The 20,125-nt window shown below is 41.9% G+C and overlaps 1 protein-coding gene across 12 annotated transcripts in view; it reads left to right on the top strand.

Moving 5' to 3' along the window:
- Positions 1-20,125, top strand: part of FOXP1 (forkhead box P1) — a 391,142-nt gene that overhangs the window by 306,411 nt on the left and 64,606 nt on the right. For 11 of the 12 annotated variants that reach the window (XM_037384993.1, XM_037385002.1, XM_037384992.1 and 8 more), the window contains 3 exons: positions 7,104-7,241; positions 8,329-8,418; positions 13,967-14,126. In XM_037384993.1, coding sequence (XP_037240890.1) covers positions 7,104-7,241; positions 8,329-8,418; positions 13,967-14,126 — 388 coding nt within the window. The remainder of the gene's footprint in view (positions 1-7,103; positions 7,242-8,328; positions 8,419-13,966; positions 14,127-20,125) is intronic. The other variant, XM_037385001.1, reaches the window with a different exon arrangement.

Genomic DNA, 20,125 nt, shown 5'->3' with positions numbered 1-20,125 from the left:
GTGAAAGGCTTGGCTGGGTTTAAGCAGTTTGTTTGTTTTATTGAAAGCAGAACTGCATTACTGGAAACTACTTTGCTGTAGTTGAGTTAAAATGTCCTGCACTGTTTTGTTTTTATAAGGTGCTTACTTGCTCAACTTTGCTTTCCAGTTAGAAGGAAGGGGAAAAAAATACATCATGCACTCATCTGCAGATGTAAAGTGGCAGTGTAGAGATTGGGGGGAGAAGCAGCACTGGCAAATATCTCTTCCAACGGCCTTTTTTTTTTTTTTTTTTTTTTTTAACCTTTCCAGCACAGTTTCCTCTGCTAGCAAGAGGATGTGTAGTTTGTACTGAAGTTGAATGAATATTAGAAAACACAGACTGAATATTGAAAAAATAAGAGGTATTGCTAATTGTTCTGTGCACTAGTTCGGGATAGATTTGCCTTCGTTGATTAGGTAAGATGCTGTCTTGTTTGGGAGGCACAACACCCCCCTCCTCCCCAAACTGACAACGGGTTTTAATTTTTAAGCTTTATCTTGCCCTTAAATCTGAAACATCATTGTTCAAATAACTGAGAACAAGGTAAACCAACAACATCAAAAAGGTCGGCTTCTGTGATTTCTCAAGGGCTTGTTATTTTGTACTTTCCAATTCTATTTGATGTCTTGACAAAACAAGATGACACAAGGGAGAATACATTAAATTTTGATTTTCATCTAACCTGTTACAGTAGTGGCAGCTTAATTTCTTCTACTTTTTACCGAAGGTGGCTTTTTGCACAATTACTCTAATTGCCACGCCACTTTATGAGAAGGTTTCTTTACGGGTTTCCCATTTCCCTTGATTTTGTGGGGCTTTTTTTTGAACGTGCTTTGACCTTTAACACAGCTAGCTTGCTGGTTGGAGTGTGTCTTCATTAGAAGTAAATCAGTGAATGGCAAGATTGTCAAAGAAGCAACTGATGTTTTCTCATTAGAATCTAATTTGCACCGTTGTGCTTAGCTGTGATGTTCAGCTGTAGGTGTCTGCCATAGGTGAGAAAACCTGCACATTTTAAGCAAATAAAGTTTACAACTGTTGTAAAGGCTACACTTGCAACAAGAGTAGCAAAGCCTGACCGAGTGGTTAAGCAGAGCTCTGTTTTGTATGGGAAATAAAGAGCACGGTTTAACCAGGTGAATATTTTTCAAGAGCTCGCTATTTTTTTCAGCTGGCCAGGACAGTAGGTATCTCCTCAGATGCCCCAAGTCTGTAGGGGTGGCACCGGGTTCAGTTCTTGCAGGAGAAAATAGTCACGGAGTGGAGAGAGGGCTCATCCTTCCCTAGAAACCTGTCGTGAGTTGCAGTTCTTAAAAATCTGCCATGGGAGGAAAAGAAAGAAAAAAAGCAAAAAAGCCCCTCTGTGTAACACTTCCTTTCTGCTTACATGGAATTCTAGGTGTATTAAATGTTGCCGGTTCAATCACACTCTTTTATTATTTAATTAAGCTCTCCTTAATGTATGTATGAATTAATACACAAATGTAAGGAGTCTGACATGCTGATCACTCTCAGTGTGTTACGGGTGTTTGGGGGAGAGGGTTTCAAGGGGTTTTAAAGGGCTTCAGGGGTATTTTTGATGTTTCTGAGCAGGATTGCTTTCGGTTTATTTGAGGCTTTTTTGACAGAATATGTTGATCTAACATTCCCTTGCACTAAACTCTGAAAAAATATATGGATTTTTTTTTTAACTGAATCATCATAAAATATCACCACTGTTAGGAACCATGTATATTGGGTTATAATTTTTCCTTTCATGCTGGAGCAGGAAACAAAAATGATAACTTTTTAAAATGTGAAAAATGATGATGATAATCTCGAGGTTGAAATCTCACTCAGCTTATTAAATGAGTATTTGGTGGTGTGTGTTCTGGTTTAGTCTGTATTTGACAAATGTTAGATGTAGAAAGGATTTAATTTATGTAAACTTTATATTTTTATGCAAATTAAATGGGTATTTATTATAGCAGAAACAATTATCCTGGCACTTAGTGAGAAACCTGGTATGCATGAGAAGTGGTAGATAAGATCAGATGTTTCATTCTGTAAACAAATAGGGAAATATTCCCGCTTTTCCTCAGCTAGAAGAGAATGCAGAAGACAGCAGACACCCTGACATGTCGGGGAATGTCAGCATAGCCCATCCTACCGCCTTCCGTGGGTCAGAGGGAGATCTTCCCTCCTGATAAAATATAATAAACAAAATTATAATAATAAAATGCTAATTTAATTTTAAAGAGGGCTCCCCTCCCCTTTTAATAGGGAGTTGTATTGTTATGAAGAGAACTGTTATGCTAATGACAGACTACTTAGCTGATTTTACATTAATATAATAAACATTACCTGTCTTTATGTGTTGTGCCGTATTATGGCAAAATAACTAACTCTAAAAGTGAGATTCCATTTTGCATAATGAAACAGCATTGCAGTTTCTGCGTGAATAATTCTAACAGCGGCATTTTTTTGCTGTTGGTTCGGAGGATGAAATACTGTGTCAGAAATGTTCTGGTCTCGGGATGGAAGCAGGTCCTGCCTGCAGCTCTTCTTTTGCTGGGCTCTGCTCTGGCTTGTGGGGTTGTGCTGCTCTGCTTGCCAGGGTATCAGTGGTTTATCTTCTCCTGTGGCATGAGCAAAGCTGGCTTGTATTGTTCCGGCTGAGATTTTTTGACATTTAAAATGTATTGCGCATAATAGCTTTCTAATAAGACAGCTCGAGTTAATTGTTTGGTTTTGCCCAGCCGTATCTATTTTTATTTGTAGCCCAGTATTTTTAACTGTTCCTCAGCAACTTGCTCTGTCTGTGTTCAGCTATGTTTTGTCCCGTTTGACTTGTATCACAAAATCTTTAACCAAAGAATTGCTGTTTGGAAATCCGAGGTGCCTGGAATGAGGTCTTACTGAAATTGAGTTTGAACGTACATCGCAGGAGAAAAAGATTTTCTGGCAGAGTTGTTCTTCATGAATTAAGGAAATCCTCCCCATCTTCCATGCACGCCTGCTAACAGTTAACAGGACCACAACCGTATCCGACGAAGGCACGTTGTGTGAAAATGGCATTCTTTTTTTTTTTTTTTTTCCCACTTCATACAAGATTAAACTACTTGAAATTATTTAGCTAGTATTTAATTATATTAATATAACTGAATATGGGGGAATGGAAATGATTAAATAGGACTAAATCATTTTCATCCCTGTGACCCTTGTCTGGGTTGCGTGGAGGAGTGACAGATGCATCCCTGCTGTAACTCTGGTGTGAAGTTAAAGGTGAACTTGGTCCAAGTTGGTGGAAGTTTTCCTTGGTCAGTCTCACCAAAATACGGTGTGTTTGCAGAGCTTGTGTTCAGGGGTAGGGGGGGGGATGGGCAGGCTTTTGGGGGATGTGGAGGAGCAGCAGGCAAAAAACCCTGGGAGAAATAGTGTCTGAAAACAATTGTGAGTATTAAAGACATTTTTTGCCGTTGATGGTATTAGCGTGTCAGCAGGTCTATACTAGCACAGCTCCGAAAGCCAAATTGCAGCTGTATTTTTACCTTTGCTGCCAGGTTTACATGCAGCTGGGTATCTACCACACCCTATTGTTATCAGTCAACAATACCAAAAGTAGTTCATTAATCATATCAATAACAACAATCGTGTTTCATGTGGAAAATAAACAAGTTAAAAAAAGAAAAGACTGATTTCTGGTCTGCATGCTAACTTAGCATTCTTTAAATATATCTGCCAGTAGTTTAATTTGAACTTCAACTCCCTGAAGGCAGTAAGACAGAATTATTTTAGTTCTTCATAAACTGCCTTCTGTGATTCATTGTTAACTCATAAACCACGCTCGTTTTCATGTACTTAAACAGTTAAGCCATTTTTAAAGTTGGTTTGTAATTTTTTTTTGGCAACACGTTTAAGTTGACATCTGAGAGATAGAAATCTAAAATTAATTTATAGCCCTCGGTTTAGGTTTCATTTACTATCGGACAAAATATCAGAAATAAATATTTTTTATCTAACATAATGTAAAGTATATTGCACAGTATCTAAAATAAAGTTTAGTTTTGACTGAATACACTCAAAAAGGGACCTATAAATATTAGAGAGCTGTAGTTAAGAACTTACATGACTGTTTTAAATACTATTGATTTAAACCACTGGCTAGATTTTATGAATCAAAGTGTAATTTCCAAGCTTTGGCTATATTTCTCATCGCTAAAGCACTCTCTCTTGTGTGCCTTTAGCAGCTTTCCAGACATTCAACACGGGATTAAATGATAGTAGTTACAATGATCAATAGGTTAAGACCGGTACAATCACTCTTACCGCTAATGACCTCGGTAGTAATGGGTAATAAAGTGTGGGCTATAATAGCCTATTGCTGGTGCTGCATGCCCTTTGATTCCTAGTATTACCAGGGACTAGCTACATGAAAAAGTTGGACGTTGGGAGTTAAGAGAGTGGATATATAGGCCATCATTCTTAACTATTTAAATTCCTCAAACCGCACGTGAGACCATGCTTGCCTGGGACACGCGTGTCGTTGTTAACACGGTAGTTTCTGGTTTATTTGGATTTGTGAAAGGTTTCCCTGGGTTGCTTTTGTGATAAGCTGAAGTACAGACCTTGGCTAGCTGTGGCTGTTTGCCGTGCTTATAGGTGGAAGGCAGGACCTTCTCTATAGAGGGGCAGATGTGGTGTGAAAATGGGGTTTTGGATGGTGAAATGAAGTTGAGTGATCAACGCACACTTGCACTCCTAGGTGTGCCATATAGATACACATATACACACTTTGGGGTTTTTGCCCTTGCTCATTACGTGCTTCTGTTCTAGCAAAGAGTGTGCAGCTAGGAGATTCTTCACCGGAAGGTACATGGCCAGTTTTCAAAGGTAGGGTCAAATCCTCAGATTTATCCCAAGATAAATATGCAAAAAGCCATGGAAGTGAATGGGAGTTGTCTCCACATAGCTGACGGCAGAATGCGGCCCTTCTATTAATCACCGATGTGTAGGGTTTACAGCACCCCACCCTATTCCTGTCTGTATCCCTGCTTGTCGTCATAAATCTAACTGAAGAGTATTTGTGTTGTCTATCTTCCAAGAAGGGCACAGAAAACATACTTAAACATGCTTCCTCTTCTGTTTGCTCAGTCCGACTTCAGAAAGGTAGTACAAACCCGAGGGTAAAATAAACTTCTCTGGGGAGGAGAATAATGAAGGTGAGTCACACTTTGGGGCGAAGACAGTGACGGCAGGATTTAATTAAATAATTTTCTACTCCCAGAAAAGTTTTTAAAAGCGTGTGGATTAAGGTATTCTGAAATGATGGGGTTATCCATCCCGGTGACTCAGTGTCCTCGCAGCTGGTCCTGCGTGGCGAGGCAGTGGCATTCCTGTAGCCATGGGCAAGCGATGCCAGCAGCGGGAGAACGGCCACTGGCTTCGGTGGGACTGGCGTTTGACCCGTAATTAATCTCCATTTGCCTGCACTCACACCGGCCTGGAGCACGTTAGATACACAGGAAGGTGCTGGTGCCATGGGGAGCGCGCTGGGGACCTCGCCGAGTTTGCATTAATGGGATGTCGGAGCGCGTGAGCCTGTGTGGGGCTTGGCTCAGATGTTTCCGAGGCCGTGTCTGGCCCTGGCACACAACATGTACACAACAACACGGGGAGATGCGCAGTGTACATGCGTCTGACCTTCAGGAACCATTTTTAGTTCATCAAAATTAGTGATGCTGAGAAATCAGGACATCAGTGCATAATGACTGTGAAATTAGGAATGAGAGCTTGCTATGCAAATGACAGGACAAATCATGTGAAAAAGTCAAGATAAACTGCATATTAAGACATTATGTTACATAAAATTAATACTGCATTTCTCTCTTGCTTACTACTACACTGGAAGATTTTTTTTTTTTAAACTCCTTTATCTTCGCATCAGCTATTGTCTGCTGATTTTTTTTTTAAACGAGGTGCACAGAAAAAGTGCTAAACATGTTATTACCTTTTATTGTAATACATGAGATGACAGGAGATCCTTTTTAGCAAAGTATATCCTTTACTGCTTTTAGTTTTGTGCTGTCACGTATTTGATTTGAAACTATAGAAAAGTCAGGTGCTTAAATATTACTGTTAAAACTCATATGGGTTTTGTCTTTTCCTCTATTGTTTTTTTTTTTTTTCTTCTCCTTTTCTTTTCCTTTTTTGGGGTGGAGGGTAGAGGGGTGGGTTTCTCGGGAAATAGTCTTCTTGCATTACTAGGACTGACAAAATGGTTCTCATGTAGTCTGCAAATTAAACACAAGTGCAGTGATTATTTTGAATAGCTAAATTACATTCTAGAAAGCTTGCAGAATTCATAGCATTGTCATTAGGTATCCGCTTGAATACAATTTGTGTAACCTTGGCCAAGACAGCCTGTCATTTTAATGTCAGTGTTTTATCTGAACAAGACATCATCCTTTCAGATACAGTGTACAGGTTCCTTGCAAAGATGCCCGTGCAGAAACGTGTTAACAGTTGCAAATATGAAATGCTATCAAGTTCATCACTGTAGCTGTTTGTCACTGAAATGTCATGGAAAGCGGCTTTTAATGGTATCTCACATAATATGAAAGAATTGAAGACATCTGTATGCTGGGTGAATATGGAATGGTAAAGACATCGTGGTAGGGCCTTGCTGTTAAAATTGCATAGGAGTCTAGTGCCGTTATTCACATCACTGAGCCTTCCTTCAATTTCCTTAAAAACCTGTCGTAATAGGGTCTAGATCGCATCAGCCTGGGATACTGGGCTGCTGGATTTCTGCACGGAAGGCAAGGGCTTTCTGGGAGGGAAAGGACCTAGTTGGCGGATTCTTGTAAAAATAATTAAATCGTAACAGTGTTTGTCATGTTATTGCGAAGGGAATTCTTATAAGTGAGCAATGTTTTGCGAAAGGGGAACTTAGTCGCTGGGAAAATGTGTGGTGGGTACTTCTGCCCGCTGTGGTGGGCTGTGAGGGCACCCCCGGTGCCAGGCACGGGGGTGGTGGGTGGTGCGGGGGAGTTGTGGCGATGTGCTCTGACCCCCTCTGCACTTTCCTCTTGTGCTTCAGGTTCCAGTGTCGGTGGCTATGATGACACCTCAAGTGATCACTCCCCAGCAAATGCAGCAGATCCTCCAGCAACAAGTGCTAACTCCCCAGCAACTCCAAGTCCTGCTCCAACAGCAGCAGGCACTCATGCTTCAACAGGTAATTGTTTCCTTAACAGCTGCTCGGGTGGCCCCTGCAGATCCTGGAGGGCTTCGCCTCCCAAAACGTTCCTGCGGAGAGAAGCTGCCCATGTCTCAGGTCCAAACCTTGGAGCAGCCATGCGCTGAGATGAACTGACTGCTCTTTTGTTTTTAATTCTAGAAATAGCTACTGGAAACAAATCCAGGGAGCAGTGCTAGGAGCGTTTCCAAGATCAGCTAAATAATACAGATGCATATTTAAGTGTCAGGACTTCGGCAGATGTCCCTGTTGCTTTTGCCTGCATCCCCCAGAAAGCATGGTGTGTCCTGACTAATGGGAATAAACACGGTAGTATGGTGACACTTGCCATTTTAGACGTCGTTACGTCCATCTGGAACTGTAAAGGACTATGGATACGGTGGCAATAAAAGCAGAGAGGTTTGCAAGCCTTAATCTGTTTGATTTCAGCCAACGTATGCCGTGCGGTGTGTCAGTGTTTCTCACAGCCCGTGGTCCTTTTTCAGCTGAAAAGTTTGCCACCGACGAGCCCCAAGGCTCCGTTATCAGAGGACATGGCACAGCGGGGGCTCACGAGTCCCGGGCGGGTGGCAGCATCCGCCCCAGCCCGATCTTGCGTGCTCCCTCCTGCCCGCGCCCGAGCGCTGCCTGCACGGCGCACATCTGGGGAGCGGGGAGGAGGAGAGTATTTCCCAGGATGTCTATGCATGTATTGAACAACACTTAATACAGTCAAACCCTATCATTTAGAAAGCATGTGTGTTTCACAACAGAGATTCGCCAGGCTCTCTCAGCAAGGGCATTCTGGCTTTGTTGTTACAATCAAAGGTCATTCCTTGCCTTATTTTAATTAGTTTGTGTAGAAAATGGTATGTTTTTCATCAGTTCATTTTGGAGATTACTTTTCAAACGATAATGCCAAGAATAGTCAGTGTGCACTGAATTTATTGTTGAGTTTCAAACTAAAGGTCAGACCATTACAGATAAAAGGATGCTATTTTTCACATCACAGTTTGTGTGTTACACCAAAAGGGACACTGAATTGGCTCTCCACTTTGTTACTTACCATCTTTCCTTTTCTTTGTAGCAGCAGCTTCAAGAGTTTTATAAGAAACAACAGGAACAGTTGCAGCTTCAACTTTTACAGCAACAACATGCTGGAAAACAGCCTAAAGAGGTACAGACAATACCCATTTTACTTTCAAACCGCAGATCCCCGGGGACTGTCTAGTGGCTATTAAACTGTCATTCATCTTATAAATGATTGCACAACTGAACTGACTCTATCGGGTCTCAGCTTTCAGATTTAGAGTTATTGTCCTGTTTTCGCCTGTGTTTTCCTGTGCTTTCCATTTGCTTGCTGCCACATATTTTATAGCAGGGGACCATGCCTTGATGTTCGGTATGAGTACTGGAGCAAGCATCTAGACTTGTATCTTGGGAGAGTGCTTTTGGAAGTTAGTTATGTTGGAGAGGGGAGGGGGCAAGCAGCCGGCCCAGATACCGTGCTGTCCGCTGGAAGCAGGGCAGAATGCCAAGAGACGTTGGGTTTGGACTTGCCGTTTCCAGTGGAGAGGTTCTGGTTGCAGGTTCCTCGCAACATGGGCTTAGCAGGGACTGACCGCACTGGAGCATCATCGGTGGCGACACCGAGAAGCGAGGTCTGGGAGGCAGAGGTAGCATGGGAACGCTGCCCGTTCACGGCGTGGTGGCAGGAGACCTTGCTGTGATGCCACCATGGTCCATGGCAGGAATGGGACGGGCCCGGGCACTTTCTGCCTGTCCTTTAAATACACTTCCCTTTCAAAATACCTGTCATGTCCTAAACTTTGTTGATTGTGGTGTGCTGAAATTTAATTTTGCTGCAGTTACATTTCTTTTTAAGGCACCGAGTTCACCTCTGGAGTCACGAGGCGTTCGAGGCTTCCATGTTTAATCTGACATCAGTGCTGGCTTGGGTAGATCCTCGAAAGCTGCCTCTTGGCACGAGATGCTGCACGATGTCCTGCGATAGCGGCAGCACTTCTGTGTCACTTCACAAACGGCGTTGCTCAAAGCGTGCATCAATTCCTGCCCCCTGCCTGCCCCCCCTTGAAATTTTGGTACATTGTGCCACCTGTGCCAAGTTTTAACCCAGAGTGAATTTTTCCAGCTGAGTTATAAACCCTTGAAAATAGGGGGGTTTATAATGGAAACGCTGACACAACCTTAACCATAGCGCGCTTACGGGCACCACTATAATAAAAAAGGAACAGATTAAAAAGTGTCTAAAATGTAAATCTAAAGGACTAACAGTAATTAAAATGGAAATGGCACAGGGAGGGAAGGCATGTAATTGTGAGATATCACTGTGCAGAATGCTCTCAGCTTTGTTTTGCTGGCTGTTTTTCTAATTCAGTAGGGCTTACTCATCAGTGGCAGTTCAATGCGCGTTAATGACTCTGGGATGCAGGCATCACTCTGGACAAAGAAATGATTATTGTGCGGTCAAAAGAAGTTCAAAGACAAGAAGGGAATTTCAGTTTTTTCCTTAGAGATCCACATTCAAGAGCATATAAATTAAGCCAAATGTTAAAAACCACAGTCTGAAAGCTGACTTCAAAGTCACAACTCTCTAATTAATGAACTGCGAGTTTCAGTTTGGACAAGTCGTGGTTTGATGCGCCCATAAATCAACATGACAGGTCTGTTTCACAGTCTCAGACAGCGCTTGTCATTGAGTCACATCAGATGTAAACACAGCAGAAAAAAGAGGGAATATGAAGGAGGTGCAATTGATCAACAGAATTGGTAAAAACCCACTTTTGAAACGCATTATGCATGATCACAGGAAATGGCGATAGCCTCAAGAGGCTTTCTCCTTCTGCTGTTGCTTTTTTGAATCAGATTTCTAACAGCCTTCAAAAGGGAGAATAAGAATTATGGAGCTTCTCCCCTGTGGCTGGCAGGCAATAACCCCCTGTTGTTATTTTGTGCTTCTTTCTTTTCAAAGGCGTCAAAATTTAGTTTTTTAAAGATCTTTAACTCTATATTTGAAGACAAACAATAAAGGGCTGCCACTGTCATTCTTATCAGTTACCAGGGATTGTATTTTTTCTTTCTGTTGCCACTTCTTATTAACCTCTTATTTGGTCTATTAGACATAGTTTTGAATGCAAGCCTGCATGCTGGGAGAACATGAAAGTTCAGATGAGCTCAGAGGGCAGATAAAGAAATTTGAAGGGGAAAGTTACACAGCAGAATGAACGATAAAAGTTAACTCTTCTAAATTGCTGTTGTCAGACAGGAGAGCATCTCAGACACAAAGATGAGGGCTCGGAGCTTAAAGAAAAAAATACTTTGTGTTAAAAAGACGAGAAGGGGAGTTAGACAATGTGATGGCATTTCAATATCTAACACACTGATTTACTGTGGTCACACTTCTGATATTACAATATCGAAAGCAACAATAAGGACGGACTCCTTCCTGGTTCAAGAAGAGCATTTTAACAGGGTAGCTGTGCAGAGAACAAGGGGCCCAAGTCTTTGCAGCGTTTGCTACGGTTCCGGCGGGGGGGGGGGGGGGAGGGGGCAATTTTCGCTGATGGTTTTCATGGAGGCCTGTTTGGATGATGCATTTCAGCCCACCCCACAGGTTTGTTCATTCAGCCCGTTTTCCCTGCCTTAAGGAGGTTATTCTTGCTCAATTAGCATGCCAGCGGTGCAATGGTGGTCTTTCTTTTTTTTTTTTTTTCTTTTTTTTTTTTTTTTTTTAATCCTTTTTCTTTCCCCTGCTTCTCTCTCGTACTAAAACTGACGGTGGGGTCACATGGTGAGCAGTGCCGTGTTGGGGACTGGCGGCTGCCGTGCTAACGAGGGCCGGGTTTGTACCTTGACAGATGGAACAAGTGTATTCATGTCCTGTGTCCCCCAAGTCATTTTCTTCGTGCCTTGTCCTATTGTGCTGTCGTGAAAGAAGGAAAACACAACAAATCTCCCAAGCTCCGCCGGTAAAAGGGATGTGACCCCCAAGCAGGATAACAGAGGGACCCCAGTAAGGCTTCTGGCAGGTTTTACTGGAGGGCTGCGTGGCATAGCAGAGGGTGAGCACCGCGTGGTGCCCGACAGCGAGCCCGCAGCCCTGCGCCCGCCGCTCCCGAAAGCGGGGGCTCCCCAAGGCCGGGGGGGCCCAGAGCCACGGGGGGGGGGGGGGGGTCCGGCCTGGGGCCACAGCGTGGGATGGAGCGGGTTGTTTTCCAAATGGGGCCGTTTGTCCTCCGGCAGTTGTGACAGTTTATGTTAGGCAGTAGGGAGTAACCTAAGAAAGGAAAACAGACCTTTGACAGAAGCTTTAGGGAGGGGATCAAAAATGCAAGTTTTATCAGGATATTTCAGCATTTTAACACTGACTACTGACCTGACAACAGGACTGCACTGAGACCTTTTTTGTATGCATTCAATTGTGAGAAGTAAACAAACTGCCTTGTATCCTGTGTTTGGTAACTGGGTGGGGAGCGCAGTTTGGCAACGTGTCTTGCTTTTAAATTCTTTCTTGGACAATGGGCCTTGTATACTTTTATATCCTGGCTTTTCAAAGTAAAGAGTGTTCAAGAGCTTTTCTTAGGATAGCTGAGAAGACAACCAAATGGGCATCAGTCAATTTATATAAAGGTGTTTTTTTCTTTCCTTTTTTTTTGAAACAGCAACAACAAAAAACAAAACCAAAACCATGCTAACTTTACACTCAGGCAGCAAATAGGTAAAACACAGCTTACTGTAACTAGATTTTTGTGGAATACCATTTATTATAGATATAAAATACATAATAAGGATATATATTTAGCGAATGAATATTGATGGAGGCAAACACTAACTCTTAATGTAACTGTTGCTGGGGCTTGTGTTCATCTGGTGCTGTTACATAGTTGCAGCAGCTGGATCTCTCTGAGCAAGCTGTTGCAAAGAAATGAAAACTCTCCAAGTTTTAGGATAACTAAACACCTAGTTATTTAACTGTGTTCTTGATGTCCTAGATTGTCTTTGGAAATAAGGTAGATGGACTTTATAAAGCAGATAAATTGACGGTTGGGTCAGTTGTGGGTGTACAGTTGGTTGCAGTGTTAGGGTTGGTGGGGCGTGGTGGTACAAGGAGGTGGGGGCCAGATCCCTGGCTGGTGTCTGTCAGTCCTACTCCCGCAGCTCTGGTGGATATATTTTTTTTTTTTCCCCTACTTGACACCCGTAGGGAATGGGGCCAGCGATCCTCTGGCTTGGTGTCAAGGAAGGGCGACAGAAAGCTTGGGAGCTGGCTGGGGTTTGTGAAAGTATGCAGTTTTGTAAGAGTTAATTTTCTTTCCGTAATTGTTAGCCATAATGTGTATAAGACCTCCACCTTGATATGATTCCTAGCAGATTAGGGATATTAGATAATTTCCTTCTATTTATTGTACTACTGCACTGTATTATCTTTCTATCACTCAGATAATTACTAAGGAAATCTACATTAATTTTTTTTGGCTAGCACAAGGAACTGCTAAACACTGGCATGATGTATTGATGTTTTACACAACAAAAGTTTTCCTCCTGTCATTGTACAATAAATAAAAAGATATTTATCAAAATGCAAAGCCTTTCATGGATTTTAAAGAACAAAGCAAATAAAATACAAGATGAGCATGGAAGTAAAACCTAGAGGCTTCCTTAACTGAACAAAATTAAGGACTCTGAAGCCTGGAGTACTGTACATATTAAACACTCACATTCAAGTAAGATGTTGTTTGCTAAATTATGAATGTGTGTAATTAAAATCTAGTGGCTGTTTCTATGAAAGATTTACAATGTTATTTCATCGTTTGTCATGGCTAATTAACAATATTAGATGAAGTTTTTCTTCTTCAAAGGTCTGATTTTTTCTCATTTATTTATGTCAGAAGTGATAAACAGAGTAGTTAAAAGCTTCTCTGGGTACAGTAGTGAGAAAAGCAACATGTTCTTTTACACCTCAAAGGTTCAAGGTTCACGTCCCTGTGGAGTAAAGCAACTCCATCTTCTTTCTAGTGAGAATAATTAAAATTTTCAAAGTGCAGAAGTAGCAGCCTTAAATACAGCACAGAATAATTCCAAACAGAACAGAAAGTATTGTGGGGCTTGATGGATGAAGAGGAGAGAGTAAGTATAAAATACTATAAATTAAGCCAGTCGTAATGCCTTAATAGTTGAGACAACCCTTGCATGAGCAAACAGGACACAGTGCAGGGTTGTTTTTCATTACATCTAAGTGTGATGTGATCGTGTGGTGTGATTCTCACGTTACACATGTTCTTTGCCTCAAAGAATTACCCGGGACTTTAACAGCCAGCAGCATTTGCTTCATCCGCCACTGAAATGCAGCCGCTTCTGGGGTAGAACGCGACCTCGTGGGCCAGGGCGATGCGGTAGCATGGACCAAGAAACGCTGCATACATTTTTAATTGGGATGGCAGGAGGGATTTAGGCAGGATGAAAGTAACCGCTGGAGGTGGGAATCGACTGCAGCCCTGTGGTTAGCTCTAGCACCTAAGCATGCCTTGGGGTCTTTGATACGGGGTGACGGGCTCGCTAGCTTGCCTTGATAACGGGTGACTGCGATCAGAAGTTGAAGTGTGTTGAGACAAGGAGCCCTGTAAATCCTCCATTAATGCTTTGCTCTGTATTGACAAACGTGCTTTTTTTTTGTTTTGTTTTGTTTTGTTTTTGTTCTTTTCCAGCCCCAGCAACAGCAGGTGGCTACGCAGCAGTTGGCCTTTCAGCAGCAACTCTTACAGATGCAGCAGTTGCAACAGCAGCACCTCCTGTCTTTGCAGCGTCAGGGGCTGCTAACCATCCAGCCTGGCCAGCCTACTCTGCCTTTGCAACCCCTTGCACAAGGTAGGTGAGGGGTGTGGGAGCTGCCGGCTGTCTGGCAAAGTGGTAGCATGCATGCACACACACACGAAATTGTCACTCGGTACCAGAGAAGGAGAGAAGTCTCATAGGCTCATAAAATAATAAGCACAGAAAAATCCTGACAGGCAGGGTGGGCATTATAGAGGTATTTTTTGAGAAGGGCAACGCTGAAATCGCGGGTCCACCCTGGCTAGCGGGAGGCAGGCAGTTTGGAGTTCAGATTCAATTTGCACAGCTATAGCCGGTCTGACGGGCTCGAAGCTGCTGGTTGTACTCATCTGGGCTTGAAATCCTTCACAGGGGGCGTCTTAATCGATTCTTGGTGCCGGGTTCATGGCTGAGAGTAGTGTGAGAGCAGCCTTTCCTTTTCTAAATGTGTTCCTTGGGCCCTTTCTGGTTCCAGCCTGGCGAGGAGCCGGGCACGGAGGAGCTCTGATCCGCACACTGCCGAGCTGTAGAAATTTGATTGCCCTTTGCTGCAGCTGAGAGGGAGAGGTGGCAGTGTCTCCTCTCCATGCCTGTTTACACAGCCTTCTATTCACTGCCTGTCTGCATCAGAGCCTCGTTCCTCCCTCCACAGTGAGGCAAATTGGGATTAACTCCATTTAATTTTAATGGTCTTATTGACAATTAGATCCTCCTACATCTTTATTCCGTCCTGCACTCTGCAAGAAGTTACTGCTTTGCTGACATCCCTATTTTTTCTTACCTTGTTGGTTTTTGGGTTTTTTTTAAGATATTGATACATTGAAAGCCATAACTACTTAAATTACACTACTTTTGACAGTGATTATAACCTGGGGTTTTTATTCTGTCTTCGCCTCTTTGGCTTGAATTATTTTATTTTTTTTTAAACTGGGTTTCTCTGCAAGCCTGGGGACATTTTAACAGACTTGCCTGAGCTCTGGCTGGTGTGATTAAGGCAGACAGAGTTGGCGTGGTTCAGGGAAGACCAGGTCTTTCAACCATGATGCTGGTAGTTCTGAATAATCATGCCTTTTGCTTCCCTTGCCCCATAATAAATTTAAACATCTACCTCAATAACTTGACTCAGCTCAGGTTGGATGATTTGGGCTCTTCGAAGCAGCCTCAGGGCTCCTACTAGTTGCTAAACCATATAATGAATTTACATTCAGCTCTGTTCAGTTAAATAAATGGAAGGGATGGGACAAAACTGCTCCGGTTCTTCGCCCTCCTTTGTGTGTACGTAGCTGCAAGGAGAACAAGGTGGCTGGTGGGAATTAACTCGCGTGGATAAATGAAGACAAAACTGGGGAGCGGAGTCTGCCTTGTGGTGTGGCTGGCGTGGTTTATTTAGGCTTATTTTTGCCAGACCCACAAGGGTACATGAGCAGCAAACTCCTGTCTCGAGAGGCTATGCTGCTGGGGACCTGGCGCCTCCCTCTGCGAGGGGCAGCGTAGTCTGCCAGTGTCCCGGAGCTGGGTGCCTGGTCCAGGCTGGTCCTCTGCTGGGTCGGAGGCTGATGTGTGGGAAGGTGATGCCTGGCTGGGGGCGGCATCAGGCCGAGGGTGGCAGTTAGTGGGTCACCATCAATGTGTGGTGTGATGGGGAGGAGGCGTGAAACCAGTCCAGGTAAAAGGGCATGTAGATGAAATGCCATTTGTACTTGGAAAATGTTACAGCGTGCATTAATTACGCTTCAGATTTATTGTCGGAAGCATCCCAGGCTGTTCCCACACACCCACCGGACTCAAGCTTCAACCTTTCTAATTTTTCCCACAGCTCCTATACTATTAAGTTTGCTCGGTAAGGTTCATTGTACAGTACATCAGTTAAGCTGTCCAAAGGAGGGCAATTGGGCAGTGACAAGACACGCTCATGTGTAATGTGAAAGAAATGAATGTGGTGATGCATGAAGTGTAATCTGTGCGGTAACACATCGGAGACACCAGTAGGTAATTCAGCAGTCGTGGCATTGATTGATATGGTTAGCAGGGTAGTGTAACTATTAGTCCTGGCAAAGAAGCGTATTTAAAACCTAAGGGGTGCTTGCTTGCATGCCGGAGACGACGTAAACATAAGCAGCAAGGGCTGGTTCGTGCAGGGAGATGAGCTGCGAGCGCTGGGGGCGGCTGGAGCCGGGGGCTTGGCGGCGGGAGGAAAGAGTAACTTGAGATTTCAGGCAGGTTGCAGTACAGCTCGATATTTTATTCTTTTTTATCAGAGAGACGATGGCTTAAAACTGATGTCATTATGAGGTTTAAATCAACTTTCTGCTTGCTTGAACATGGTCACCTGGGTATGGAGGTACAAGGACACAAAGAGGTTGAGCAACTCTGTTTGTCTTTGAGCCGGTGATACCTGGGGTTGGGAAATTGAGTTCCGTGAGCAGTAATCTGTCAACTGTCCCCACAACATACATTTTTTAAACCTGTGCCTACATTTTCTTTCATAATCAAGGGGACTAGTTGTCCTGAAAAATGCAATGAAGAGCCAGGGCTATAGTTTAAAATAATTGGTAATGGACACTTCTTACTTAAAAAAAAAAAAAAAAAAAGATTGCGTACCTCGTGCCCTTTTGTTTTCAGAACAGTTTGCAAGAGTGAGACAAATACTCTAAATGTGCTTATAAAAAAAATAAAATCATTCCTCTAGAAAATGCAGCTATGAATTTGGTTAAAAGCATTTTGCTTTTCTTCTTAAGCATCTGTAATAGTGATAAATGTTTCTAAGGAGAGAATGCTACTTTGTAAGTGATATTTTTGTTATGGTTTTAGAACTAATACATTGTTTAAAGCTGTATTTTAGTTTCATTTTAGTTTTTAGTGCTCGCCCATTGTCTTACACAAAACAGCACATCCTTTAATGTTATATTTGTGTAATCTTTGCTGCTTTCTATTTAGACACATCTATAATCTAGATTTTACATCTGTACATAACAGTTTAAAAATAAACCACATTTCGGCAGTGTTCTGAGCTGCAAGAGCTAGATCTTTAGTATCTGCAAAATGAAACTACAAATCACACTTCAGATCACCAGTGAGTGAAAATAATAGGACTGAGACATCTGGGTGCTTGATTGCTCCCGTAGATTTGGCAGTTTCAGGTCTAAATCCCGTTGCTGGTACATATGAAGTTGCAGCACTGGCAGTAGCGATCTTGGGTAATTGCAGCGCAGTTCTGGGAATCTGACTTGAAATTTAGCTCTCGCTGTTAAAATGAAACTGTTAAATGGTAAATTACATAATTTATTGCGAGTGTTCGTGGATCTATTTGACTTGCTTTTACCATTTGTTCTATTATTTTATTTAACCATTTTGCTGATGAGTAATGAGCATACCTTTCAGCTGCCCAGTTTGACAGGCTAGTTAGGAATTCTCTCCAGAATTATTCCAAAAGAACTAAATTTGGGGAAGGATGAGAGAGGCTTTTTTTTTTTTTTTTAAATTGTATTTTATTAATCGAGTGATGTGTTCATTTTTAAGCGACTGGTTGAGTGCAGATGTGTATGACATCACAGTTAACTCTTTAATGTCACCCAGCCTGAAATCCTCCTTATTATCTCCAGCATTTTTTCCACATGCAATTGGGTATATTTTATTTTTCTTTCAATACGCGGTGTAGTTGTCATTAATGCTAATATGAGTTACGCTTCTGTAGGAAGTTAGACCAAAGACCTTGACTTTCAGAGGATGTACAGCCAGATACAAATACTACATGTGTGTATATTTTAATGACTGTAAGACTTGGAAGCTCTTCCTTGGGATAAAGGATTAGTAGATCCAGAAGTGACCGAGAGGAGAGAGGGGGACAGGGAGAAGAGCATGGCTGCTAGCCTGTCTCTAATTAAAAACCTGCAGAAATCCAGATAAGGGGGTAGTGGCCAAAAAGAAAAGAAAAGAAAAAAAAAAGGGAAAAAAAAAAAAAAAAAAGTGCCCAGTTATTCTTTCCCTATTTGCTTATTCTGGAAAATAAAAATAGGTGTCGACTCATACGGTCTCATATCAATATGTTATCATCAACAGACAAGTCTATTCACTATTGTTTCAATTGAGTAAACAGTGGTGTAAGGGTCAGCCGTGCTCACAGGTAATTGTTAGTGCACAGACAGTCCTGTCAAGCGTGTTAGCTAAAAATACATCCCACACTGTCACTTCGCAAGGTGTTTGAAAATAATAGCCCCGATGCAGCAAAACAGGACATAGGCTTGTGTACTGACCTTTTTCTTTGTTTAATTTGCTCAGAGGTTTAATTTCAGAGGACAAGTAATAATTGAATATGTCTAATAACTAAATGCTCATTTGGGACAAAATCCATCAAAATATAATTGGCATTTGGGTCTGATGAAAGGAAAGTGACGTGGCTTTAGAGACACGGACATGTCCTAAGAATATCTGATCACTTAATGTATAAATTGAAGCCTCTTTCATAATATATATTAATTGCAGATACTTAAGGATTGTAGCATTTTTTTGTGGTGAACCGTTACCGGAGACCAACTGTTTTTGTTAATGCTACTCTCAGAAAGGCGGGGAAGGTTATTGGTCTGTCGTGCAATAATTTACTCCTCTTTGATATGCAAACGATCCACGGTGAATATAAAAAAATCCTATCAGACTCATTTCACAGTTCTTAACCACTTAGATTCTCTGGAGTCTATCGCCTCATTAGACCAGTGCTCTCCAAAGCTAGCATAATTAAAATCTTTAACAGTTTAGCAAAGTAAAGATGTTTGGCTGATCACGTTGAGATGATTATCTATCCATTGTATTCTAAATGACAAAAATAAATTAAATTTAGACCTTGGCATTTTTTATTATGTGTTTCAAATGAATATAATGCATACTCCCTCTTTTTTCTTTTTCTTTTTTTTTTTTTTTTTTTTATTTCAATACCTTAGGTTTGGTGAGATACATGCCTGTGTGAGCTGCTGCTATACACTCAGAAAATGGCAGGTTTCCTTAGGATAGCCCCAGTGCTGCAATATGGTGAAACAATGAACAGTCATCCAAGTGATGGTCTGGAAGCACAGCGATGAGAAATCTCTTGAAAAACACACAGACACTGGCTTTTATCCCCCCCCACCCCCCAAATATTTAAGTGATGTGTCTCTCGCTACTGCTAATTTTTTCCCATGGCCTTCTCTGAAAGAGCACTGAAATAGTCTTCAGTGAGAGAAACTTGACTTGTTTGATCATGTCACAAACATAAGCTTTATCCACAAGCATGATCTCAGTGCGCGCCCGTGTCACGCTGACGTGCGTGGCCCCCCCCCTTCCAGCCTTCGCTCTGGCCCAGTGCAGTTTGCAAAGTTTTCACTTGCATTATTTATGGAATGCTGTGTCCTAACCCTGGTGTCCATTTTGGCACAATTAAAAAAAAAATATTTTTTTTTATTATTATTTCTTGAAGCTTATTTTATATTTTCATTTTACTTTTGAATGGCTCATTAGCATTGATCTAAGAAATGACAGTAATAATAGTGTTACTTGTATAGAAAGTTACACAGTTTTTCAGTAGACACATCCATCAATTAAGCGAGCAGTTCAAGAAACCAAAATTAATGAGAAAGATAGGTGTGTTAATGAAATAATCATAGTATAATCAATTTGACTGTTAAAATTTGAAAAGCATTTCAGGAAGACAATATGAATTCATAATTTATGTCTAAAAGTGATTAATAAAAACTGTATTTAATAACAAAGCTATTTGTCATCATTTAAAACTTAAGCACAAAATTAGTCATATTGTGGTTTGTGTTGTCATAATAATAAAGCTGAGTGGTGTTTTTTTTTTCCTAAGACCTTCCTTTCTTTTAAAAACAGGTTAGAAAGTATTCACTTTCCTTAAAAAAAGGAGAGAAAAAAACTGGGGAAAAAAAGAAAAACATTTCTCCAGCTGACTGCAGCGTAGCCCTTGGTCACCTTTGTTGTCAGCCTTGCTGTGAGCGCAGGAGGGTTTCTGCCTCAGTAGGGACTCTGCAGATGGGCCCTCTGGTCTAAAAATGACAAAAAATAAT

Source organism: Falco rusticolus, chromosome 4, assembly GCF_015220075.1.
Source record: "Falco rusticolus isolate bFalRus1 chromosome 4, bFalRus1.pri, whole genome shotgun sequence".
Taxonomy (NCBI): Eukaryota; Metazoa; Chordata; class Aves; order Falconiformes; family Falconidae; genus Falco; species Falco rusticolus.
This window is presented reverse-complemented; position numbering and strand designations above follow the sequence as displayed.